The sequence below is a fragment of the Anolis sagrei genome, chromosome 2 (genome assembly GCF_037176765.1).
Source record: "Anolis sagrei isolate rAnoSag1 chromosome 2, rAnoSag1.mat, whole genome shotgun sequence".
NCBI lineage: Eukaryota > Metazoa > Chordata > Lepidosauria > Squamata > Dactyloidae > Anolis > Anolis sagrei.
In genome coordinates this window covers 303,474,566-303,501,474 of record NC_090022.1, presented here as the reverse complement: position 1 = coordinate 303,501,474, position 26,909 = coordinate 303,474,566, and the positions used below count along the sequence as shown (strand labels likewise).

At 49.2% G+C, this 26,909-nt stretch overlaps 1 protein-coding gene across 1 annotated transcript in view; it reads left to right on the top strand.

Annotated features, from left to right (window-relative positions):
- The window catches only part of LOC132768096 (uncharacterized), a 253,159-nt gene that overhangs the window by 207,291 nt on the left and 18,959 nt on the right, over positions 1–26,909 (top strand). The window contains exons 33-38 of the mRNA XM_067464869.1: positions 4,314–4,440; positions 15,070–15,166; positions 17,512–17,655; positions 17,770–17,847; positions 19,425–19,502; positions 25,683–25,771. Of these exons, the coding sequence (XP_067320970.1) occupies positions 4,314–4,440; positions 15,070–15,166; positions 17,512–17,655; positions 17,770–17,847; positions 19,425–19,502; positions 25,683–25,771 (613 nt within the window). The remainder of the gene's footprint in view (positions 1–4,313; positions 4,441–15,069; positions 15,167–17,511; positions 17,656–17,769; positions 17,848–19,424; positions 19,503–25,682; positions 25,772–26,909) is intronic.

The window sequence follows — 26,909 nt, the reverse complement described above, 5'->3', positions numbered from 1 at the left end:
ACTTTAAGGTGGTACCTAATTTTCCTCCTTGACAGATGCAACTGTCTTTTGGGTTGCAAAGGTCAACAACAGGCTACACAATTGGTTGGAAACCCACTCCAACCCGGGCTGGCTTCGAACTCATGACGTTTTGGTCAGAGTGTTCTTAATGCAGCTGCGCCACAATCCCGGTGCTTTAGTAAACTCACGGATTTAAGTTTTCGTCCAAAATATCCTGAAGCTTTAATCTTCACAGTTGCAGTACATAATGTTGCTTTGTTGTTCTTTGCTTTGTTTACTTGTTTTATTTACTGTGCACTTCTGATGTCGAATGGCTGCCATTTGTGTTGTGAGCCATCCTGTGACCCTGGTGTGGAGATGGGACAGGATACAAAAAAAAAAGATTATTATTATTATTATTATTATTATTATTATTATTATTATTATTATTATTTTAAAATATACAAACAGGTATTGTCAAAGGCTTTCATGGCCGGAATCACTGGGTTGTTGTAGGTTTTTTCGGGCTATATGGCCATGGTCTAGAGGCATGATGGCGAACCTATGACACGTGTGTCAGCACTGACATGCGTAGCCATTTTCGATGACACACGGACCTCACTACCTCTGAGGATGCCTGCCATAGATGCAGGCGAAACGTCAGGAGAGAATGCCTCTAGGCCATGGTCATATAGCCCGAAAAAACCTACGACAACCCACTATACAAACAGGATTTGCAGATTATTATTATTATTATTATTATTATTATTATTATTATTATTATTATATTAAAATATACAAACAGGTATTGTCGAAGGCTTTCATGGCCGGAATCACTGGGTTGTTGTAGGTTTTTTCGGGCTATATGGCCATGGTCTAGAGGCATGACGGCGAACCTATGACACGTGTGTCAGCATTGACATGCGTAGCCATTTTCGATGGCACACGGACCTCACTACCTCTGAGGATGCTTGCCATAGATGCAGGCGAAACGTCAGGAGAGAATGCCTCTAGACCATGACCATATAGCCCAAAAAACCTACAACAACCCACTATACAAACAGAATTTGCAGATTATTATTATTATTATTATTATTATTATTATTATTATTATTATATTAAAATATACAAACAGGTATTGTCGAAGGCTTTCATCATGGCCGGAATCACTGGGTTGTTGTAGGTTTTTTCGGGCTATATGGTCTAGAGGCATGATGGCGAACCTATGACACGTGTGTCAGCACTGACACACATAGCCATTTTCGATGACGCACGGACCTCACTACCTCTGAGGATGCTTGCCATAGATGCAGGCGAAACGTCAGGAGAAATGCCTCTAGAACATGGCCATATAGCCCAAAAAAACCTACGACAACCCACTATACAAACAGGATTTGCAGATTATTATTATTATTATTATTATTATTATTATTATTATATTAAAATATACAAACAGGTATTGTCGAAGGCTTTCATCATGGCCGGAATCACTGGGTTGTTGTAGGTTTTTTTGGGCTATATGGTCTAGAGGCATGATGACGAACCTATGACACGTGTGTCAGCACTGACACGTGTAGCCATTTTCGATGATACACAGACCTCACTACCTCTGAGGATGCTTGCCATAGATGCAGGCGAAACGTCAGGAGAGAATGCCTCTAGACCATGGCCATATAGCCCGAAAAACCTACAACAACCCACTATACAATCAGGATTTGCAGATCCACCATCCTTGCACTTGCAAGCAATCAGCGTAATCCAATAGTCCCATGCAACCTAGGCAGATGCTCACGCTGAGTCACCCAGGAGAGAGGAAGGTGGAACCTTTCACCCTCCTTATACTCCACCTGCTGAGAGGTCATCCGTGAGGGGCTCTGGCCGATGCGGCCCCTTTGCAATCGCCCTCATATGGTTGTGACTCAGCCATTTCCACACCCCCCCCCCCCCTTAGTTATTGCCTCATGGCATTCACAGTCATACCCAGGTGCTGTCAACATGTTCATCAAAGTGTTTTTCTTTTCTTTCTATTGTTAGAAATGCTTTGCCATTTCTGTCCAACCCTTCCTTCCCTGGTCCTCCTCCTCCTCCTCCATCGTCGCTTCTTCTCCCCAAATCCTTCACCCACCGGCGTTGAGTGTGGCTCATGCCACAGCGCTTCTGAGCTCCGGCTCCAGTGCTGGTCCACTCAGGTTCTTCTGGTGCTGAATACGAACCAGGCTCGATTCTAGGAGATCCTTCTTCCCGATCGACTTCCTCGCTTTCAGGGGACGAGGAGGGTTCTGCCAGATCCATTAGTTTGGTAGGGATACCTCCTCCATCTTCGGACCATGAGGTCATCTTTTGAATTGGATTTGGAGCCTGCACCTTCTGTGTCCAAGGTCCGTGAATGTTGGGCCTAAGTGGTAGAAGCGGTCACTGCTTCCAGCCTCGCCCTTAAAGGCCGTTTGTGGTGACAGAAATAAATACATTGAAGGCCATCACCGCCTCGGCACTATTCCGTAGGGATCCTTCCAATGTCCCCGGTTTTGCAGACTGACCGCTCTGGTCTGAGGCAGCGGCTGGAACTGCATTCGTGATTCCTTCATCCAGAGGCTCCTGAAATGAAATGGAGGAGCCATTAATGTTCCAGGTCCAAAGGATGGTGGGCATCCCGTTATACATTAGTTCCAACCCTCAAGTTAGGAAGAACTTCCTGACTGTGAGAGCCGTTCAGCAGTGGAACTCTCTGCCCCGGAGTGTGGTGGAGGCTCCTTCTTTGGAAGCTTTGAAGCAGAGGCTGGATGGCCATCTGTCAGGGGTGATTTGAATGCAATATTCCTGCTTCTTGGCAGAATGGGGCTAGACTGGATGGCCCATGAGGTCTCTTCCAACTCTTTGATTCTTTGATTCTATGATTCTAAGTCTTTGCTGAGCTGGTCTCCCACACACAGGCCACACACACATGCACATGCACATGCGGAGTTGAGCCAGTGTTGCAACTCAGAGTAGGCTTCACCTTGCTTCCAAACACCACCACACAAGAGCTGTAGTTTTACAGTTTACTGAGGAAAAAATCCAAGTCAAAATAAAGAATAAGCATTGCAAGGTTCCAAAGATTAAGGTTAAATGCAGGATACAGTTCCAAAGATCTTCAGGTAAAAGCAGGAGACATAATCCTATTGGCAAAGTTCAAACCAGAGTCCCAGGTACAAGCAAAGAAACAATTGCCCCATGAATCACAATGCAAGAAATCCCAAACGTACTGCTTGCCAGGCTAAGGTTATTCCATGAAGCTTTCAGGCTAATAAGCTACGTTGAACTGACGCTTTCACAGAGTTTCCAGGAGGCCTAAATACTTTTCTAACCTGAAAACATTAGGCTCTCAGCATCATAAAAGCATTGCGACGACCTTTCACCGAGCTGGCTTCTTGTCTGCTTGCCAGACGCGAACTGAGCCTGACCCGGAGATCAAGGCGACCTTCTCAGGTCAAATCCTTATCTATACTTTCGATATCATCATGGGAAGGCACCTGGCTGCTATTCCCTTCGTTAAAATTCCTTTCTGGTGAAAATAGCTGTGTTGACACTGAACTGTCTATCTGTGAGAGCCTTGGAAGCAGGCTCAGAGATCTGAGGCATAGACAAAGAGCCAGGAAGCTGAAACCCAACAGGAATCTGAATCCCATCATCCTCATCGTCAGAAAATAGCTCAGCCACAACAACCAGGGAGAATCTGGTGTGGCTCACATTTGTCCTTCCCAAGTGCAAAGAAAATCCCCACATTATTAAATGGAGACACTGAGATTGCCTTTGTTATTTGCCATCCATTGCAAGTTGCTCTTTCTGTGGGCGAAGGGAGCCTCAAAATGGGCTCAGAAGGGTTGGGGGCGTATGAGTGGCACTCGGACACTTCGTGGTTCAGAGTGGGGGGCAGCGGTTTCCCACCCCTGGGATCCCATCTATAATTCTGTGAACCTATTGGGGTGGGTGGGCTCAAAGCCTGGAAGGCGAGGTCGCTTCCCTGTGTGGAGAGGGGGTGCTCTTGGGCCAGCGGTGTCCTGGACCCTCACTTGGCGGCTGACCTTCATGGTGACCTCTGGCCCTTGAGACGAGCCCCCCTGCTTTCCCCGTCTGTTTTTGAAGGCCTTCCTGGGGGCTCAGGCTGCTGAACGGTGAGGTATTTGGCCCTCGTTCCGGGGACCTATGCAGCAAAAGGGCTCCTACAGCCTTGGCCCTGACCCTCCTGACAGCCGGATGCATGGGTGGAGGTCCTGTGGAGGGGAAGGGCCCCCTCGATGTGCCCTCCTCATGACTTCCTTCCCCCCTCCTCCTTCCCCGTTTTGCTTTTCCCGCAGAACACGAGCGGCACCGGCTGTGCAAGAGCGCCGACTACATGAACCTGCACTTCAAAGTGAAATGGCTCTACAACGAATATGTCTGCAGCCTCCCGGCCTCCAAGGGGATCGTGCCCGACTACCCTGCGTGAGTCCCTCCCGTCTTTTGCACACAACACAGGCATGGGTTAGGGTCCTCATTGCGCCTTTCCGGAGGTGAAGAGCGTTGCCTCCTTTGCCCTCCATTGAGGGTGAGAGAGTGGGACTGCCTGAGGACATCCAGTGGGTTTCTATGGATCCCATAATTGGCACTCTTGGTACCAATTCCGCTGCTTCATCTGGCTACATATCCTACACTTGGGACTTTTATCTCCTTGTTAGCTAAGTCTCTAGCATCCAGAAATTAGTTTCATTTTAACTGAGAACTTCTTATCCTTTTCTCTCGAAGCCTGGCAGACCGCCGAAGCCACTGTTTGGCTCTCCTGTTATCTATTTGCTCTTTAATTCCCGGCTATCTATTTGCTCTTTAATTTCTGCAGCTGGGCCAGGTGCTGAGCTGTTTTCATGCTCCCTATTATGGGAACAATTCAGCAGCATGGACCAACTTGGGCCCTCCCTCCAGGTGTTTTGGACTTCAACTCCCAGAATTCCTAACAGACTCAGGCCCTTTCCTTTTCCCCCTCAGCCGCTTAAGCGGCTGAGGGGGAAAAGGAAAGGGCCTGAGGCTGTTAGGAATTCTGGGAGTTGAAGTCCAAAACACCCAGAGGGGCCAAGTTTGCTCGTGGCTGTTCTAGTGCCAGCAGTGGGGTGAATGAGCTTCAGCAATTCCAGTTGCTGCTGACTGAAGTACCTAGCCTGGCCTTCAAAACAAACACACAGGGTGGAAAAGGGAAGGGCCAGAGGCTGTGAGGAATGGTGGGAGTTGGAGTCCAAAACACCCGGAGGGAGGGCCCAAGTTTGCTCAGACCAGTTCTAGTGCCAGCAGTGGGGTGAATGACCTTCAGCAATTCCAGTTGCTGCTGGCTAAAGTATCTAGCCTGGCCTTCAAAACAAACACACAGGGGGGAAAGGAAAGGGCGTGAGGTTGTGAGGAATGGTGGGAGTTGGAGTCCAAAACACCCGGAGGGAGGGCCCAAGTTTGCTCAGACCAATTCTAGTGCCAGCAGTGGGGTGAATGACCTTCAGCAATTACAGTTGCTGCTGGCTGAAGTACCTAGCCTGGCCTTCAAAACAAACACACGCGGGGGGGGGGGGGGGGGGTGTTGCAACTCAGAGTAGGCTTCACCTTGCTTCCAAACACCACCACACGAAAGCTGTAGTTTTATAGTTTATTGAGGAAAAAATCCAAGTCAACAGAAAGAATAAGCATTGCAAAGTTCCAAAGATTAAGGTTAAATGCATGATACAGTTCCAAAGATCTTCAGGTAGAAGCAGGAGACACAATCCTATTGGCAGAGTTCAAACCAGAGTCCCAGGTACAAGCAAAGAAACATTTGCCCCAAGAATCACCATGCAAGAAGTCCCAAGCGTACTGCTTTCCAGGCTAAGGTCATTTCTTGAAGTTTTCAGGCTAATAAGCGACGTTGAACTGACAGTTTCGCTTCCTTTGTGAGAAGCCTAAATACCTTTTTTCCAATCATGAAAACATTCTGCTCTCACAGTGGTCCCATGACCTTTCCCCGACCTGACCTCTCATCTACTAGCTAAGCGTGAACTCCGCCTAGCCCGCAGATCAAGGCCTTTGCTATCGGTGTGGGAAGACACTCCCTTACTACTGGCATTCCTTTCCTGTGAGAACCGCTTGCTTGAATCTCCCCTGTCTGTGAGAGCCTTGGGCTGAGGCACAGAAACACATCCAGGAATTTGAATCCCATCATTCTCATCCCACTGAACCACAACGGGGGGGGGGGGGGGGGAGAGCCTGAGACTGTGAGGAATAGTGGGAGTTGGAGTCCTCGACACTTGGAGGGCCAAAGTCCAAATATGCATTTTGCAGTTGCTTAGAATTATTACCCAAGTCCATTCCTGTGAGATGATTGAATCTGGAGTTTGCAGGAATCGCGCGCAAAATGTGTCCCCAGCTCCAAATGCGAGTGCATGGTGCAGCCGTGTGCCTCTGCGTGGTGAATCCCATTCCATTGCTCATTGCGTGTTCCCTGCCTTCCTGCATGTGCCCATAGCCACCCCACAAGGAGAAGGCGGAGGCTTCCCCCGCTTTGGGTTGGGATGGGTCTTCCGCCAGTGCCGGCTTTGTCTCGGCTGCCTGGCAAACGGGCGCGTTAGTCACCCGCCATCTGTGGAGGGAAGCGCATCTCGATGCGGAGGCTGTGCATTTGGGGCCGAGGCCAGCGGGATGCCCCCTCTCTCTCCGTGGGTCAGATCCTGACCTCAGGGTGCCCATCGCTATGGCCGTTGGGCCTGGGCTCATTCCAGCCACTGACCACGTCCTCCTCCTCCTCCTCCTCCTTGCCTTCCTCTCAACAGCAAGAAGGGATTTTGGGATGTTGGCCTGCATCAAGAGGAGCATAGTTTCTAGATCTAAGGAAGTCATGCTCCCCAGGCTCTATTCTGCTTTGGTTAGACCACATCTGGAATGCTGTGTCCAATTCTGGGCACCACAACTGAAGAGAGATATTGACAAGCTGGAAAGTGTCCAGAGGAGGGCGACTAAAATGATCAAGGGTCTGGAGAACAAGCCCTATGAGGAGCGGCTTAGGGAACTGGGCATGTTTAGCCTGAAGAAGAGAAGGCTGAGAGGAGATATGATGAGGGCCATGTATAAATATGTGAGAGGAAGCCACAGGGAGGAGGAGGAGGGAGCAAGCTTGTTTTCTGCTTCCCTGGAGAGTAGGGCACAAGGGAACAATGGCTTCAAACTACAAGAGAGGAGATTCCACCTGAACATGAGGAAGAACTTCCTGACTGAGAGAGCCGTTCAGCAGTGGAACTCTCTGCCTGCCCCGGAGGGAGTGTGGTGGAGGCTCCTCCTTTGGAAGCTTTGAAGCAGAGGCTGGATGGCCATCTGTCAGGGGTGATTTGAATGCAATGTTCCTGCTTCTTGGCAGAATGGGGTTGGACTGGATGGCCCAGGAGGTCTCTTCCCACTCTAGGATTCTAGGATTCTATGATTCTATGAAGTCATAGAGAGGAGGGAGCAAGCTTCCTTTCTGCTTCCCTGGAGACTAGGACGCAATGGAGCCATCGCTTCAAACTACAAGAGAGGAGATTCCACCTGAACATGAGGAAGGACATCCTGACTGTGAGAGCTGTTCAGCAGTGGAACTCTCTGCCCCAGAGTGTGGTGGAGGCTCCTCCTTTGGAAGCTTTGAAACAGAGGCTGGATGGCCATCTGTCAGGGGTGATTTGAATGCAATATTCCTGCTTCTTGGATGGCCCAGGAGGTCTCTTCCAACTCTTTGATTCTATGATTCTATGATTCTGTGATTCTAAGGCCCACTTGGTGCCTTCTGTGCGGCTGAGTCATCCGCTGTGCTAAGACTCTGCCGTTCCCCAAATAAACAGGGAATCAACTAAATCCAAATGTCAGCAAACAAGGCACGTCAGCGCCTCACTTGGTAAGGAGGGAGGGAGGTGTGCCTCGGAATCAGGTGCCCAGGTGGGATGCGGGAAATCATCGTGCCTTTGCTTTGGCTCACGGCACACAAAGCCCGTCCACGCTGCGCGGTTCTCGTGCTACCCGGTTCCTCCTCAACTGCCTCCACTCAGTCCTTTTGCCCCACGTGAACATGGGATTTGGAGCATAGGAAAGGATTCTTTTTTGTTTGCCTTGGACAACTTCCCTTTTAGTTCTCCTCCCTCTAATGTAATAATAATAATAATAATAATAATAATAATAATAATAATAATAACGAAATGCAAAGAGACAGAATGGGGGACAATGAGGCCTGGCTCAAGAGCAGGACATGTGAAAAAGATCTTGGAGTCCTCGTGGGGAGGAAGAAGGGGAACATGAGCCAGGAATGTGATGTGGCGGCAAAAAAAGCCAATGGGATTTTGGCGTGCATCAATAGGAGCCTAGTGTCTAGATCTAAGGAAGTAATGCTCCCCATGCTCTATTCTGCTTTGGTTAGACCACTTTACCTGGAATATTGTGTCCAATTCTGGGCGCCAGAATTCAAGAGAGAGATTGACTCTAAGCTGGAATGTGTCCAGAGGAAGAGGGAGAGTCAAATGATCAAGGGTCTGGAGAACAAGCCCTATGAGGAGCGGCTTAAGGAGCTGGGCACGTTTAGCCTGAAGAAGAGAAGGCTGAGAGGAGATATGATAATGGCCATGTATAAATATGTGAGAGGAAGCCACAGGGAGGAGGAGGGAGCAGATCAAGGGTCTGGAGAACAAGCCGTATGAGGAGCGGCTTAAAGAACTGGGCATGTTTAACCTGGAGAAGAGAAGGATGAGAGGAGATATGATGAGAGCCATGGATAAATATGTGAGAGGAAGCCACAGGGAGGAGGAGGGAGCAAGCTTCCTTTCTGCTTCCCTGGAGACTAAGACGCAAGGGAGCAATGGCTTCAAACTACAAGAGAGGAGATTCCATCTGAACACAAGGAAGAACTTCCTGACTGTGAGAGCCGTTCAGCAGTGGAACTCTCTGCCCCAGAGGGAGTGTGGTGGAGGCTCCTTCTTTGGAAGCTTTTAAGCAGAGGCTGGATGGCCATCTGTCAGGGGTGCTTTGAATGCAATATTCCTGCTTCTTGGCAGAATGGGGTTGGACTGGATGATGGCCCAGGAGGTCTCTTCCAACTCTTGGATTCTAGGATTCTATGAATAATAATAATAATAATAATAATAATAATAATAATACACCTTATTTATATCCTGCCGTTCTCCCTTAGGGGATTGAGAGCAGATTACATCATTTACATACATAGGCAAACATTCAATACCTTTACAGTCATATACCATGAGACAGACAAACACAAACAAAGGCAGAGGCTCCTCCTTTCATTTCTGGCTTCTGGGGGTGCTGCTTAGCTCTGGCTCTGGGAGAAATGTTCTTTCTCCATTTCCAAGCCAAGGAGCCAGCGTTGTCCCCTCCCGTTTGTGTGGCCGGCAAGATTACTTGGAGCGTCTCTTTGCCTTTTCCTACCGAAGCGGCACAACAACAGAGAGGAAACAAACAAGGACATCTAATCACTTCTCAACAAAAGTTTGCTCAAGGCACTGTCAAGCCATTATATGCTAATCAAGGTGGTCAGTTGAAACATTCACACCTAGCTCCAGCAGACAAGAGTCCTTTGCCCCACCCTGGTCATTCCACAGATATATAAACTCCTTTTTCCTAGTTCCAACAGACCTCACTCCCTCTGAGGATGCTTGCCATAGATGCAGGCGAAACGTCAGGAGAGAATGCTTTTAGAACATGGCCATATAGCCCGAAAAAACCTACAGCAACCCAGAAGCGGTACCTATTTATCTACTCATATTAGCATGTTTTCGAACTGCTAGGTTGACAGGAGCTAGGGCTGACAGACGGGAGCTCACCCTGTCTTGCAGATTTGAACTGCCGACCTTCAGGTCAGCAGTTCAGCGGCACAAGGGTTTAACCCATTGCACCACTGCAGCCAATAATAATAATTATTATTATTAATAAGTCGCCCTCGGGCTGAGAGGGGCGGTCAATAAATGCAAATAAAAAATAATAAATAAATAAATAAATAAATAATAATAATAATAGTAATAGTAATAATAATAATCTTACTTTATTATTATTATTACTATTACTATTTTATTATGTGTGTTTAGCCAATGTCCTTAAGACAAGAAGAAGCCTCCAGTAGCGCATGCAAAGGGAAGAGGCTCCGGCTGTGGCTCGTGGAGCGTGGGACCAGCTGGCAACTCCTTCAGGGAACCAGTCCAGCACTGATGTTTTAACACCATCGTGCATCACTTCCAATATTAGGCAACGTGTGCCTCTCTCTTCCGAAGTGTGGAAGGTTATTTTGGGCTCCTCTTCCCATCATGCTCTGGGCTTGCGTTTCCCTCCCTTTACTGCTGTGGTGTCTCTCACCTTCTTTGCAAATGGAAGCAGCCCATAATTAGCACTCTTGGTGCCAATTCCACTGCTGGTTCAAAGCAGCTTGGAACTCAAATCTAGATTGTGAAATTGGGGGTGTGTGTTGGGGGGAGTTGACTGTCTTGCCCCCCAAATGCACTCAGGATGGTGCCCCCCAAATGCACTCAGCTCTCACAACATGGGTATGTAGACGATCTCTTGATAGACTGAAGTGTCCACTTCCAAGAGGACAAAGGCATGGGCCAACTTCGTCCCTCCCTCCAGGTGTTTTGGACTCCAACTCCCACCATTCCTCACAGCCTCAGGCCCCTTCCTTTTCCCCCCTCAACCGCTTAAGCGACATTGTCATGCAAGCAGTCGTGCAAGCAGCTCTGATTCACCTCTTACAAGGCTGTATTGACACAAGGATCAAAAAACAACTCAAAGATGCCCTTAAATCTCCTGTAAGTTTACCAACTTCTTGGGCAAAAAAATCTCTAAGAGGTAAACTGCTTTTTTTTCCTTCGTTGGAAATTGTAAAGAAAAAAAGGACTTTAAAGTATTATTACGGGAACTATTTTTCAATAATTTTCTAATTCTGCCTGACGGAACGATCTGCTGAGACCAATTACAAAGGGTGAAGTGAACTAATTTGTTAAAGATTATGTTGTTGGAACTGTGGGAATTATTATTATTATTATTATTATTATTATTATTATTATTATTTACAGCTTTTCTATTCCGCCCTTCTCCTCACCCCACAGCAGGGGACTCAGGACGGATTACAGTGTACACATATATGACAAACATTCAATGCCAAGTTTTGACATACAAACATATACAGACATACACAGAAGCTATATTTAACTTTTTCTGGCCGCCAGGGGCGCTGTCGCTTTCCTCGTCCATCTGCGACGGTGATGAAGCACTTCCGCATTCCCCGCATGCTTCCCCGCTGGAATGCTTTGCTGGAGTCTTCTTTATGGCCTCATAAATCAGTTAATTTAGCCTCCTCACACTTTAAGGTGGTACCTTGTTTTCCTACTTGACAGATGCAACTGTCTTTCGGGTTGCAAAGGTCGACAACAGGCTACACACAATTGGTTGGAAACCTACTCCAACACGGGCTGGCTTCAAACTCATGACCTTTTGGTCAGAGTGATCTTAATGCAGCTGACACTCAGCCTGCTGTGCCACAATCCCCATAACTCAATAGCCATAACATCCTGGAGCGCATGGAGCCTCTGGACTGAATCCAGACAGCAAATGAGACTGGAAGTGACCATAGAGATGAACCATAGAGATAAAACCATAATGATTGCAAAAAGTACTGCAGTGTCAACAAGACCAATATTCAAAGACCAGAAAGAAGCTTCCAAGAGAGGATCTATCCCACAAGAAGATCATCCAGTGAGGGAAATCTTGGCCCAATTAATAACCATTCCAGATGGAATGAAAAATTTGGAGGCCAAGGTTGACATGAAAATTAAATAGGCTGAAGATTATTTACTGAAAGGACAACAAGAGATAAAGAAAGATATGCATCAGATGGCAGATGTAATGAGTGGCACAGGAACAACAAAAAACAGAAAATAAAGATAGTTGAAGAGGCACAAAAGAAGATGCAAATGGATTTCCAAAGGGACTCAGCTCAACTCCGATGGTTGGAGTATTTGCAAATAGAAAACTGTTTGAGGTTGAGAGGAATACCGGAATCTGCACAGGAACTTCATATGGCAATAACTGGAGTTGTGTTTGGAATCCTTGGTAGAGCAGAGCAGGTGGTCAGGACTTATATCGACGGGACCTTTAGCGTCCAATCCCAACATGAAATAAGAAGTAAACTTTCAAGGGATGTGATTGTGTTGTTTGCAAGAAAGAAAGTACGAAACCAAGTTTTACAAGCCCACACCAAAGATCTGACTGAAATAGGAAATACCAGAATTGCAGTATGAAGAGAACTCTCACCTCAGACAATAAAGAAAAGAAGAGATTATTTTACCAGAGTTTGTAGGCCGCCCTGAGTCCCCTGCGGGGTGAGAAAGGTGGGTTATACATGAAATAAATAAATAAATAAATACATTACTTCTTCCTGACAGATAAACTTAAGAAGCAAGGCTACAGATTCAGATGGAAAACCCAGAAGGATAGGTGATATGTTTAAAACATCTATTATTTGAGGAATGAGGGTCCTAAAGATACTTTCATTAAATATAAATGGACTAAACTCACCAAACAAGAGGATAAGAGCATTTCATATTTGTGATTACTGGAAACAGAAGGAAATTTCCACTCAAGATTTATGGATTATAGAAATGATGGATCTGACAGAAATGGGCAAATGGGTCAGGTTTACACAATTGCCAGACCCTCCCAAATTAAAAGAAGAAATCGAATTCTCTAATAATTTATTTTATTTATTTATTTACTGCACTTGTAGACCACCGTTCTCAGCCCTGGGGTGACTCACGGCGGTGTACAACATGTAAAAACAGGTACAATCTACAACATAAGCAATATCAAAAACAACATTAAACATTAAACAGCATCACTATCAATAATACAATTAGACTAAGTCATTTGCGACGTCTCATCGTTGAATCACAATCCAAATCTCGTTATCCATGTTCCGTTCCAATCGTCATTGCCAATTGTTGCAGCACTTACTCAAACGCCTTCTCAAACAACCACGTCTTTAGTGTCTTGCGGAATGTCATAAGGGAGGGTGCCAGTCTGATGTCCACAGGGAGGGTGTTCCACAGCCGGGGGGCCACCACCGAGAAGGCCCTGTCCCTCGTCCCCGCCAGGCGTGCCTGTGAGGCAGGCGGGATCGAGAGAAGGGCCTCCCCGGACGATCTCAAAGTCCTCGTGGGCTCATAGGCCGAGATGCGGTCAGACAGGTATTTTGGGCCGGAACTGTTTAGGGCTTTGTAGGCCAACGCCAGCACCTTGAATTGGGCCCGGTAGCAGATCGGCAGCCAGTGGAGCTGGTACAAACAAGGGCGTTGTATGCTCCCTGCGTCCCGCTCCTGTTAGTAACATGGCTGCCGCGCGCTGGACTAGCTGGAGCTTCCGGGCCGTCTTCAAGGGCAGCCCCACGTAGAGAGCGTTGCAGTAGTCAAGGCGGGATGTGACCAGAGCGTGTACTACCATGGCCAAGTCAGACTTCCCGAGGTACGGGAATGAGAGGAGGACCAATCACTAGGTTTATACAATCTCCAGAACTTGCCAGATTTGAAGTAGAATGGCAGCCTTTTCTTGAGAAAAGAAGAAAAGCAAACATTGGATGTTGTCTGACACCAAGGGAAAATTAGTAGCCCAGGGACGTAGGAATAACAAGAAAAGAAAAGAAACCAGAGATGTTACTACTGACAAGAATAACAGGATCCCCAATGATATCCAAAGGATCCTGGACAGTTAATCTACCCGGGATTAGATGATTGAGGACAAAAAGAATAGATTTTTTTTTAATTAGGAAGAAGTCAGCAGAGACAAGGTGGGAAGCGTTAATTGGGGCTTCCTGTTGTCCATTTCTCAAGTTTCCTATCTCTTTTGTTTCAAAGCACTGTCCACCCACTTCTCTCTCTTTCTATTTTAGATTAGAAAAGAAATGCTCCCCCCCCCCTTTTCTTTTTTAACATCATAGAAAATTAGATCGCAATGGAAGACAAAGATGTCAGATGTTGGAAATGCTCCTGTTCTATACCCGCTCTTGTGCCCCTCCCCACCCCTCATATCTATATAAATAAAAATATAAATGTTAGTAAACAGGGCATAGGGTTACAGCCTGTGCTGGATGGGGTCGCACTCCCCCTGAAGGCACAGGTTCGCAGCTTGGGTGTGACCCTGGACTCATCGCTGAGCCTGGATCCCCAGGTCTCGGCGGTGACCAGGGGAGCATTCGCACAGCTTAGGCTTGTGCGCCAGCTGCGCCCGTACCTCGGGAAGTCTGACTTGGCCATGGTTGTCCACGCTCTGGTTACATCCCGTTTAGACTACTGCAACGCTCTCTACATGGGGTTGCCTTTGAAGACGGCCCAGAAGCTCCAACTAGTCCAACGCTCGGCAGCCATGATACTAACAGGAGTGGGACGCAGGGAGGATACAACCCCCTTGCTGTACCAGCTCCACTTGCTGCCGATTTGCTACCGGGCTCAATTCAAGGTGCTGGCATTGGCCTATAAAGCCCTAAACGGTTCCGGCCCAAGATATCTATCCGACCGCATCTCGACCTATGAGCCCACCAGGACTTTGAGATCTTCCGGGGAGGCCCTGCTCTCGATCCCGCCTGCGTCACAGGCACGGCTGGCGGGGACGAGAGATAGAGCCTTCTCGGTGGTGGCTCCTTGGCTGTGGAACACCCTTCCCGTGGACATTAGACTGGCTCCTTCCTTGATGATATTCCGCAGGAAATTAAAGACTTGGTTGTTCAAGAAGGCGTTCGAACATGAAGTGCAATGATTGGTAATGACTATAGGAATGGAACAACGGATAATGATACTGGATTGTGGTTTGGATGATGAGACGACGCTGAATAGTAATGACTATGTTTTTGTATAATGCTGGATTGCGAATTGTTTTTATACTGTGTCTTGAATTTTGTTCTTCCTATGTTGTACACCGCTGTGAGTCGCCCCCGGTCTGAGAACAGCGGTATAGAAGCAAAGTAAATTAATTAATTAATTAGTTAGTTAGTTAACTAACTAACATAGCTCTGCGGGTGTGTCTTGGTCACTTGGTTGTGCCCTTGTCTCCTTGCAGGTGGTTTGAGCAGTTTGTGATGCAGTGGCTGGAGGAGAACGAGGAGGTCTCCATGGAGTTCATGCACGGCGCCCTGGAGAGGGACAAGAAGGACGGGGTGCGTATCCGGGGGGGGGGGGGCACGGTCCCGGCTTTGGGGTGGGAGTGACATTGTCTCTGGCGGCGGAAGTGCTCTTGCCTTCTGGGGAGACGGGAGCGCCTTCTCCAGACGCCTCTCGCTGTGGTCAGGAATCCTCCCTTAGCCTTAAGAACGTGCGTTAGTCCGTTTTCAGTGGGAGAAAATACACCAGGCACTCGTAGAGAGAGAAGTAGGCCCACAGGCCCAGGACTGGTTTCACAATACTTGCTGTGGCTACACAGACAAAGGGGAAACGTCCCATAGACTCAGCATTCACTCCACGTCCATTCACCCTTCATACTCACCATCCCTCCTGCTTAAGTTGATCAGGCGGTGAGTGAGTGGCAGGCGTTGCATTCCTTGGAGATCTGCCACACTGTCCAAAAGGAAAAGAGTGATTGGGTTGTTTAGACAATCTCTGTCGTCCAGATCAAACCTGCCATATGCTTGCGAAGATAACGGGAGTGAGAGTGCACGTCAAGAGCTTTGATCCAGTCTTCGCTCGGTTGCTGCAGAGCAATTATTATTATTATTATTATTATTATTATTATTATTATTAACTTTATTTGTGGCCGAGCCCAAACACAACAATAGAAGCAATAAAACATCAATACAAGCAATTAAAAACATAGACAGTAAAATACACAACATTATCAATCAATCAATAAATAAATAAAAGTAAATAAATAAATAAAAACAATAATAAAAAATAAAAAATATGACCCGGGAGCTCCTGTGTTTCTTGCTGCGATGGGAGGGGGCTCTTGGGGGCCTCTCAGAATGAGGTGGTGGGAGTGGGCCAGGACCCCAGCATTGTGCCATCATTGCCTCAGAAAAGGAGCTCATGCTCAGCCCGGGGAGAAGCCACTTCCGTGCCACAGCGTTTAGAGCAGGAGTGGGCAAATGTGGGCCCTCAATTCCCACAATTCCTAACACGCCTCGTTTAGAGTTTGCACATTTCAGATATGTTGTCGAAGGCTTCCATGGCTGGAATCACTGGGTTGTTGTGTGTTTATGGTCTGTATGGCCATAAACAAAAGCATTCTTTCCTGATGTTTCGCCTGCATCTGTGGTAAGCATCCTCAGAGGTTGTGAGGTCTCTTGGAAACTAAGACACAGCCTGGACACAGCCTATTATTGGAGAACACAGAAATGCTGGACCGTTCTCACAACCACCATGTCAGACGACACAGAGAAGCCACTGAAATCCACAAGAAGCAGGTGGACCTTTTCAACGGAAAGGAAGAGACCATGAAAATGAACACAATCTGGCTCCCAGTACTAAAAAAAACCCCTCTAAAATCATAACAATAAAGAACAACACTCAAAAACAGGGAGATTACAAACGAAACCATCAGGTCAACTAATCACCTCCCAACAAAGGATTCCCCCACGTAGGAAGCAGCCAAGCCTTGAAGCTGCAAGGTTATTCAGTGCTAATCAAGGTGACCAATTGCAGTATTCACACTTTCCTTAAGCAGACAAGGGTTCTTCCTCCCAACCAGGTATATAAATCCCACGTTCCTAGTTTCCGACAAACCTCACCACCTCTGAGGATGCCTGCCATAAATGCAGGCGAAACGTCAGGAGAGAATGCTTCTGGAACATTATTATTATTATTATTATTATTATTAAACTTTATTTGTACCCCGCTAGCATCTCCCAAGGGATTTGATGGGGCTTACAGAGGCCAAGGACACAACACAACAACAACAGAACAATAACAATACAATTCAAAGCAAATTAAAAATTAAAAACTTAAGCAATAACAAACATTACACCATTACACCATAAAACACGGCCGTACGGACCAGAAAACTCACAACAACCCACATTTCAGACCCTTCCCACAACATTTTCCCATTGGTGGCCTTTTCTTCTCTTGGTCAAGCCATCCCCACAGGGCCGCTTCCCCTCCTCGCCAGCTTTCACAGGGCTCCCTTTCCTCATAAACCAGTCGCAACACGGAATCCCAAAAGGGCCCCCCCCTGGGAGACTGTGCTGCGCCCTCCTCCGCTGGCAATTAACTCCTAATTAGCAGCTCTTGACATGCACTCTAACTCCCATTATCATCTCATGCATATATTAACACAGCGTAACGGATTGCTAATAAGCGAAGCATCCAAGTGGGTGTAGCGGCAGGATGTGGCGTGTGCAATCTTGCGCCCAACGTGTATCAACGTCACAATGGTGGAACAGAAGGAGGGGGGAGGCAGGGAGAAAGCAGCCCCCTCCCCTTTGCACCATGGGGTACTTTGGGGTGGGGGGTGCCCCATGGCGTTGGGGGTCCTGACCCGCTCCTCCTCCGCTCCCCCTCCCCGCAGTTCCAGCAGACGTCGGAGCACGCGCTCTTCTCCTGCTCGGTGGTGGACGTCTTCACGCAGCTCAACCAGAGCTTTGAGATCATCAAGAAGCTGGAGTGCCCCGACCCGGCCATCGTCGCCCATTACATGCGCCGCTTCGCCAAGGTGAGCAAGGGGGGGGGGTCCCTGGTGAGACCTTAATCAGCAACATACGTGATTCTTGGGGTGGGGGGGGGGCTGTGTGCTTGCTGCCCCTCCTGACCTTTGCCCTCCTTGCAGACCATCGGGAAGGTGCTCATGCAGTACGCGGAGATCGTCAGCCGGGGCTTCCAGGCCTTCTGCGCCAAGGAGAAAGTGGTGAGCCTCTCCCTCTGTGTCTTCCATGCGCAGGAGAGCCCAGAGGGGTCACGCGTGGCAGTATTTGCTGTCTAGTGGGAAAACCAGGCATCTCCAAAGTCTTTTCGAAGCGTGACCCTTTCGGAGGTTAATTGGTACTCTCAGAATAAACATAGCCTTTTGGAAAGGCAAGACCTTGTCAGAGATCGTAACCTTTTGTAAAGTATGACCTTTGAGTGAATCTTCTCTTTAGTGGTAAATATCCACTAGTATTATTCATGCAAGGGAAATTAGGCTTCTCGGTTGTTAGACTGATATACCTGGTTATCTCTCTGAACTGCTAGGAACAAAGCAATGCCAATGCACAAAATATAGAGCAGATCTTCAGAAGCGTTATTTCCGTTGCCCAAAAAACATATCGCCCACTTTCCCATAAAATATAATGCTTTCAAATCATGCTCTCAAGAGACCAAAAATAAGTAGTTTTCGTTAAAAGTTAACCTATTTGATTTACTTAAAAACTTCATGTATTTAACATACTGGTAGAATCATAAAATCAAAGAGTTGGAAGAGACCTCCTGGGCCATCATCCAGTCCAACCCCATTCTGCCAAGAAGCAGGAATATTGCATTCAAATCACCCCTGACAGATGGCCATCCAGCCTACATTCCCTATTGTTTCATATTAACTGACTACTACTTAAACTGTACTATACTATACTTCAATGGGCTGTACTACACTGTACTTTGCATCTCCTGCAAACAAATTCATATATTAACTGAACATCTCACTGCAGCATACTGACTATACTTCTGCTCTATCTGAGAGCTGTTCAGCAGTGGAACTCCCTGCCCTGGAGTGTGGTGGGGGCTCCTTCTTTGGAAGCTTTTAAGCAGAGGCTGGATGGCCATCTGTCAGGGGTGCTTTGAATGCATTTTTCCTGATCTTGGCCGAATGGGGTTGGACTTGTCAGTGACATCGGCCGCACAGCAAGGCAGGAACACGACTAATCACAACCACCTTAAGCTATAAACTACTTTATTTTACAGTTATATACATTGGAAGCTACTTAACACCAAGCACATTGTAAACTTGCTTCTACACCGTCGGATCGTAACATGGCAAACACACGAATTGCTGTTATCAGCACTAGTCCACACCTCTTACATTCCAGAACGACACACCACGCTGCGTACATTTGCTCTATACACTTGGTGCTTCTTTGCTCCAAGATTACGCCGCATGGGTCTTGAGATGTCCCACCCACTCACACATTCATTCACCCACCTGCTTTCCTCTCCTCCACTTCCTGTGTTGCCCATGGAAGATGCCCATCACGGTCCCTCCCCTTTCCTTCTTTCTTGGCCCGGACCAGTTTGATCCCCTGGGCTTCTTGGGGAGGTGCTGGGGATGGATGGAGGGATGGGTGGATGGATGGATGCAGCCTGGTGTTGCCAAATCCTTTCCTGGCTTGGGGTTTCCACTCTCCGCCCCCCAATTACCAGCCTCTCCGCCATTCCAATGCCTGACCCCAAAGAGAACGGGAACTTCCTGTCCTTGTTGTTGACCAGCCTTGCTCTCTCTCTGTCCCCGACCAGCCGTGCATCCTGATGAACAACATCCAGCAGCTGAGGGTCCAGCTGGAGAAGATGTTTGAGGCCATGGGCGCCAAGGAGGTAAGCGCAAAGGGCGGGGGGGGGGGGGGGGTCCCTTGGCTGGACACGGCGAAGCCCAAGTGGGACTTCCAAGTGAACCAACAAAAACATGACAATGTATCTGTTACACTCCAGCATGAAACACCTTTTACCCAGCACCACACCAGAATCCAATAATACTATCTGGAAATGTTTATTGAGGGAGGCAAGGACAAAGGGGGAAAGTGCAATTCCAAAAGGGTCAGTAGGATAGAAAATACAAAAGAGCAGTAACTCCAAAAGCAGGAAATACAAAATGGCAGCATTCCAAAAAATGGCAAAGGACATTAAGTAAAGGGAACTAGAACCCAGAGCAGTGATCCAAACATAAATCCATAAACCAGGAAACAGGAGCTTCTTCCAAGGCAAAACCTGACAGGAGCAAAGACATGAATCAGATCAGGAAACCTGAATCAGGAACTTGAGAGCATAGACAGAAAAACCATCCTTAAGTCAACATCTCTTCTGAGCGGCTTGAAGCCAAGCTATGTAATTTAAGCCTGTCCATGCACCCATGACATCATGCTGAACACACCTGGTTTCGAGGTCTCACCACGACTTCTGAGAGAATATTTAACTTGTTTGTGTCTTACTCCCTCCGTTCTCAGGCCTAATCTAGTCTCTCGGGACAACTCCCCATCAGCCCAAGGACTTTCACTTTCCCTTGTTTCTTGGAATTCAAAGCATCCTCTGCCTCGGCCTCATCCGCCTGCAATTCTCTCCAATCTGACATTTGAAACTCATTTTGAAACCCATCATCCCCCTTCATCCACTGACAAATTATTGGACGCTTGCTGTGCTACAACAATGGCTGGAATCACTGGGATGTTGTGTGGCTTCTGGACTGTACGACCGTGCAGGTGCCAGAGAAACGTCAGGAGAAAATGCTGCTAGGACATGACCGTACAGCCTGGAACCCACAGAACCCCCTTGAGATGCTCCAAAATTATTGGACGCTTGCTGTGCTACAACAATGGCTAGAATCACTGGGATGTTCTGTGGCTTCTGGACTGTACGGCCGTGCAGATGCCAGAGAAACGTCAGGAGAAAATGCTGCTAGGACACGACCGTACAGCCTGGAACCCACACAACCCCCTTGAGATGCTCCAAGAGAAAGAAGTCGGGAGCATCGGCCTTTGTAGACATGCACCTCCTTCCTCAGACGTCTGCACGGAGTGACAGGCACTTATGGCTCTGCTGAAGCTGGCGTTGCCGTTCGGGTTCTCTCCACAATTACTGATGATTAATTAATTAATTAATTAATTACGGAGGCTGTCCTCGGGGACTTGCTCCCTTGGGCCTCTCAGGAAGGAGGAGGAGGCCTCAGTCCACAAAGGCTTCTGCTTCAACCCTCGTTCTCGTCTCAAAGGGGCCAACGATCCCCCTGCGCACCTCCGATGTCCCCGGAGGCCCCCACAGTGGAGAAGGGCCCCCCCTGTCTTTGGTCTAACCTTGTCTGTCTGTCTGTCTTGTCTCTCTGTCTCTGCGCCTCCCTTGCGTTTACGTGTCAAGACTCAGAATGGAGAAGAGAAGGAGAAAGAGGAGAAGGAGGAGAAAGAGGAGAAGGAGAAGGATCCGGAGGAGAGGGCCCCCACGGCTGTTAGCCCCACTTTTTGTTCTCCTTTTGGGCCCCTCCTTAGACCTATTAGTCCCCTCGTGGGCCTTCCTTCTCGGCATCCGGTGGGAAATCCATGGCTGTGTCAGATACACAACATATCCGCAAAACGCCCTTCTTTAAAAGGCACGAAGCCGTGCGGAATGGGGAAGCGTTAAGTGGGCACACGCATGGCTCTCTCGGGCAGCTGAGGCATGTGCCCGTTTCCTTGCGCGGCCGGAGCGCATGCCTCTCTCTCGCGCATGTCCTTGCCCAAGGAGGGGCTGCCCTGGCTTTCCCACCGGCGCTTTCCCAATGGCGGAGGAGGCCCTTCCCATCCATGTCTGTGTCCCGCGTCTCCTCGTGCCCCTCCTCGCCAGGATGGAAGTAGTGCGCTCCTGCTTTGGGGTGTAGCGGGCGCCAGGTGCCCATAGAGATGCTCTCTGCGCAATGAGTTTCACCCTCCCTGCCAGGGCCGTAGCCAGAAAAAAAATTCGGGGAGGGTTGACAATTTTGGCGGGAGGGGGGGTTGAAAATTTCGGGGGGGGGGGGTTGAAAATTTTGGGGAGGGTTGAAAATTTTGTGGGGGTGGGGGGTTGAAACCTGCTTCCTAGCTCACGCTGAATCAAAGAGCACAGCAGCGGTCAGAGCATCCTTCAATAGCCTGCAGCTCCACCCCAGTCAACCACCTCCACCAAGTCTGGCCTCCTTAATGAGTTGCTTGGGGGGGGGGGGGTTGAAAATTTTGGGGAGGGTTGAAAATTTCATGGGGGTGGGGGGTTGAAACCTGCCTCCTAGCTCATGCTGAATCAAAGAGCACAGCAGGGGGCAGAGCATCCTTCAATAGCCTGCAGCTCCACCCAGTCAACCACCTCCACCAAGTCTGGCCTCCTTAATGAGTTGCTTGGGGGGGGGGGGGTTGAAAATTTTGGGGAGGGTTGAAAATTTTGTGGGGGTGGGGGGTTGAAACCTGCCTCCTAGCTCATGCTGAATCAAAGAGCACAGCAGGGGGCAGAGCATCCTTCAATAGCCTGCAGCTCCACCCAGTCAACCACCTCCACCAAGTCTGGCCTCCTTAATGAGTTGCTTGGGGGGGGGGGTTGAAAATTTTGGGGAGGGTTGAAAATTTTGTGGGGGTGGGGGGTTGAAACCTGCCTCCTAGCTCACGCTGAATCAAAGAGCACAGCAGGGGGCAGAGCATCCTTCAATAGCCTGCAGCTCCACCCCAGTCAACCACCTCCACCAAGTCTGGCCTCCTTAATGAGTTGCTTAGGGGGGGGGGGGGGTTGAAAATTTTGGGGAGGGTTGAAAATTTCATGGGGGTGGGGGGTTGAAACCTGCCTCCTAGCTCATGCTGAATCAAAGAGCACAGCAGGGGGCAGAGCATCCTTCAATAGCCTGCAGCTCCACCCAGTCAACCACCTCCACCAAGTCTGGCCTCCTTAATGAGTTGCTTGGGGGGGGGTTGAAAATTTTGGGGAGGGTTGCAAATTTCGTGGGGGTGGGGGGTTGAAACCTGCCTCCTAGCTCACGCTGAATCAAAGAGCACAGCAGCGGTCAGAGCATCCTTCAATAGCCTACAGCTCCACCCCAGTCAACCACCTCCACCAAGTCTGGCCTCCTTAATGAGTTGCTTGGGGGGGGGGGTTGAAAATTTTGGGGAGGGTTGAAAATTTTGTGGGGGTGGGGGGTTGAAACCTGCCTCCTAGCTCACGCTGAATCAAAGAGCACAGCAGGGGGCAGAGCATCCTTCAATAGCCTGCAGCTCCACCCAGTCAACCACCTCCACCAAGTCTGGCCTCCTTAATGAGTTGCTTGGGGGGGGGGGTTGAAAATTTTAGGGAGGGTTGAAAATTTTGTGGGGGTGGGGGGTTGAAACCTGACTCCTAGCTCACGCTGAATCAAAGAGCACAGCAGTGGTCAGAGCATCCTTCAATAGCCTGCAGCTCCACCCCAGTCAACCACCTCCACCAAGTCTGGCCTCCTTAATGAGAGCATTCAACACACACACCCCCAACTTGGTTGCTTCACTACATCAGCTATTGCTGCAAGTAATGACAGTGTGAATAAATTGTCAATATTTGCTTGAGATAATAGTGCTTACAGTTCTGGAGGGACTCTTGATTTTTTGCATCTCATAGACTTAGCAGCATGGGGATTGGGTTAACCAGTTACAATTCGTGAGTAAACCAGGTTTTTTTAAAAAATCGGAAACATTTCTGGGGGGGGTTGAACCCCTAAAACCACCCCCTCGCTACAAGCCTGCTCCCTGCCCCCCATCTCCACCCCCCCCCCAGAGAAGCCTTTGCGCCTTGAGATTTCCTTGTGAGTCACTCCCTCCTTCCCTGCAACTCTCTTAGACTAGAATAACTTTCTTGTCATCGTACCACGAAATTAAATGCGTAATATATACGTGCAATTACAGAACAGAAACGCCCACCTTTCCACGTTCTAATCACTGTTTTGCAACCCCTCCTGCCACATCAGGGTGACAATCAGTGTAGTCACAGCTCTGGGATGAAAGCGATCTCGCAACCCATTTGTCCTTGTTTTTGTCATCGTGTAGCAGGCGTGGGCAAGCGTCGCCCCTCTGGGTGTTTTGGACTCCAAATCCCAGAATTCCTCCTCACAGGCCCAGGCCCCTTCCTTTCCCTTTTCCCTTTCCTTTTCCACTTAAGTGGCTGAAGAGGAATGGTGGGAGTCCAAAACCCCCGGCGGGCAAGCCCAAGGCGGGGCTCCTCCTGATTGCGGAAGGGGAGAGGAGTGTCCCGGTATTTATTGATCGTGTCATCCGCAACCAGAACATTGTATTGCATTTCTAACAGAACAATACAAACAAACAGAGAAAAAAACAAAATTTGCAAACTTGGTAGTTGCTTAAATGTCCTTTGAGCAGTATCTTTCCCCTTGGAGTGCCTGTGGTGTTGCCCCAAGGAGGTCCTCCCTTGTGCATCATGTGGAAGAAGGGCTCAGGGTGCATTGCAGCAGGTGGTCAGTGGTTTGCTCCTCTCCACACTCGCATGTCGTGGATTCCACTTTGTGGCCCCATTTCTGAAGGTTGGCTCTGCATCTCGTGGTGCCAGAGCGCAGTCTGTTCAGTGCCTTCCAAGTCGGCCAGTCTTCTGTGTGCCCAGGGGGGAGTCTCTCATTTGGTATTCTGGGCTTGAGCCTGCCACTTTTGGACTCTCGCTTGCTGAGGTGTTCCAGCGAGTGTCTCTGTAGATCTTAGAAAACTATTTCTTGATTTAAGTCGTTGACGTGCTGGCTGATACCCAAACAGGGGATGAGCTGGAGATGTCTCTGCCTTGGTCCTTTCACTTTTGGCTGCTCCTTCCCGGCGGATGTCAGGTGGGGCAATACCGGCTAAGCAGTGTAATTTCTCCAATGTTGTCGGGCGCAGACACCCCGTGATGATGCGGCATGTCTCAATAAGAGCCACATCCACTGTTTTAGCGTGATGAGATGTGTTCCACACTGGGCATGCATACTCAGCAGCAGAGTAGCATAGTGCAAGGGCAGATGTCTTCACTGTGTCTGGTTGTGATCCCCAGGTTGTGCCAGTCAGCTTTCGTATGATGTTGTTTCTAGCGCCCACTTTTTGCTTGATGTTCAGGCAGGGCTTCTTGTAGGTCAGAGCACGGTCCAGAGTGACTCCCAGGTATTTAGGTGCGCTGCAATGCTCCAGGTGATCTTTAGAGCTCAGGATGCTTCTCTGTTCTTGAGATGAAAGGCACATGTCTGTGTTTTGGATGGAAGGGGAGAGGAGTCCCGGCGAGAACAGAAGGGATGCCCAAGGGACTGACCGAGGGCTGCCTCCTGCCAGGTCTTCTGGCCACTTTCCTGGTTCCGTTGCTTAAGGCACTCCAGGCTGCACTTCCTCCTCTCCGCCCGGGCATGCCAAAGGCACTTGCGCATGCACCCTCGCACGGGGTCTCCCCTTTACACTTGCATTGAATGCCCACCCTTTCCCAGAAGCGCACTGTGTGCAGCAGGGGCAAAGTGCACAGCCAGAGAGTGAGGGCTTCTTCCTTGGCAGGGGCAGGTTTTCCATGCGGGCAGCCTTCCTGACCCTTCAGGGAAATGCTCCCAAGCCCCCCCCCCCCCCCACCGCTTTCCTTCCAGTGGAGGAGGGCCATCCCTCCCCTTGGGGCAAGTGGGTCCGCTTGACCGGTGGTTCCCACTCACGGACAGGTCTAGAGCCTGGGTTTTGCCACGAGAAGTGTGCTTGTCAGCCGTGCTTGCGCTCAACACACAGCAGAATGAACGACTGAGCAAAGCTGGAGCATGGGATTGCAGGTCTCCAGGTGTTTTGGTTCTGCAGATGCGGAACAGAGCGAGAGAGAGCTGGGCGATGTGTTGCTCTGAAGCCCCTTTGCAGGTTCCCCTCCAACCCATTTCCTGCCCTGGACCCCTGGACAGTGCTTTGCCCACTCTTGCTGGCCTTGGATCCAGACGCTGCGCCGGGTGCTTTGAGCAGCTGCCTCCCCCTGCCCAGCGAAGCCCTCCTGCCCGCTCTTCCTGCTTTCCTCCTCCAAGTCCACGTTCTCACGGCCTGCTTCCCTTTGCAGCTGGATCCGGAGGCCAGCGACTCCCTGAAGGAGCTCCAGGTGAAACTCAACAACGTCCTGGACGAGCTCAGCGCCGTCTTTGGCAACAGGTGAGCCCACCTTCCCCGGCATCCCTTTGCTCCAGACATCAAAGGCTTTCACGACTGGAATCACGGGGTGGTTGTAGGTTTTTCGGGCGATATGGCCATGCTCTAGAAGCACTCTCTCCTGACGTTTCGCCTGCATCTATGGCAAGCATCCTCAGAGGTTGTCAGGTCCATAAAGTCAGCGTCTACTTTTGGCCTTCCAAGTTTGCAAATCCTGATGTGCTCAAAAGTCAGTGAAAGGAGGGAGGGAGGGAGGGAGAGAAGGGTTTTTTTCTCTTTATTTGCGCCCGTCTCCGGCGTGGCAAAGTGGAATGCTCTCTGAGCTGTGAAATCTGTTTGGAGTTCATATCCCTGGGATGCTATCACTCCGGGATGGAGCTCACCGGCTCATTGATCTCAGGGCTAATGCCTCTCTTAACATTCAAAGGGTCGCGCAGCGGAAGAGGATTTAGACAGGGATTTAGCAAAGAAGGCGGCAGAAGCAGCGGAGGCTTCGTTCGTGTCGGGAAAGGGGGGGGCATCACCTCCTCCTCTTTGAGCCCCGTCCCTCCCTCTGTCCGTCTGCACAGCGTCCGAGCCAAAGCCCTCTCATTCTTTGCAGGGGAGGGAGGACTTCCGCCGAGTAACTTACAAGGTCTCCAGTTGTGGGAACCCAGGAAAACACCCTCCATTGCAAGGGGTGCATGCACACACACATAGACGCATTCATAGACACCAGGCAAGGGCAAACGTGGGCCCTCCCTCCAGGTGTTTTGGACTTGCACAATTCCTAATAGGCGGCAATGAAGGCTTGTGCTTCGCCCTTTCACGCTGCATAGTTGTGGTGCAGTGGCTCCACTTGACCCTCCGTGGCTGCTCCCTGTGGCCTCTGTCAGAGTATTGACGGTTGCCAGCGGAAGAATTGCTAGATCAGCAGACACTGTGTTCCAGAAATCAAGACTCTGCAAGCGTTTAGTTACAACAGAACACTAAGTTTACTAAGTACATCTATACACGTCTATGCACAGCAAGCATCAGGCAGGAACTACAAAGCACAACACCACAGTTTCTGAACACCTGCTTATCTGACTTCTTGGCTGAGACCGGATCCTCCCACTTCTTCCCAGCCAGGGAACACTTTGTCTCATTTCTGTCAAGGTTA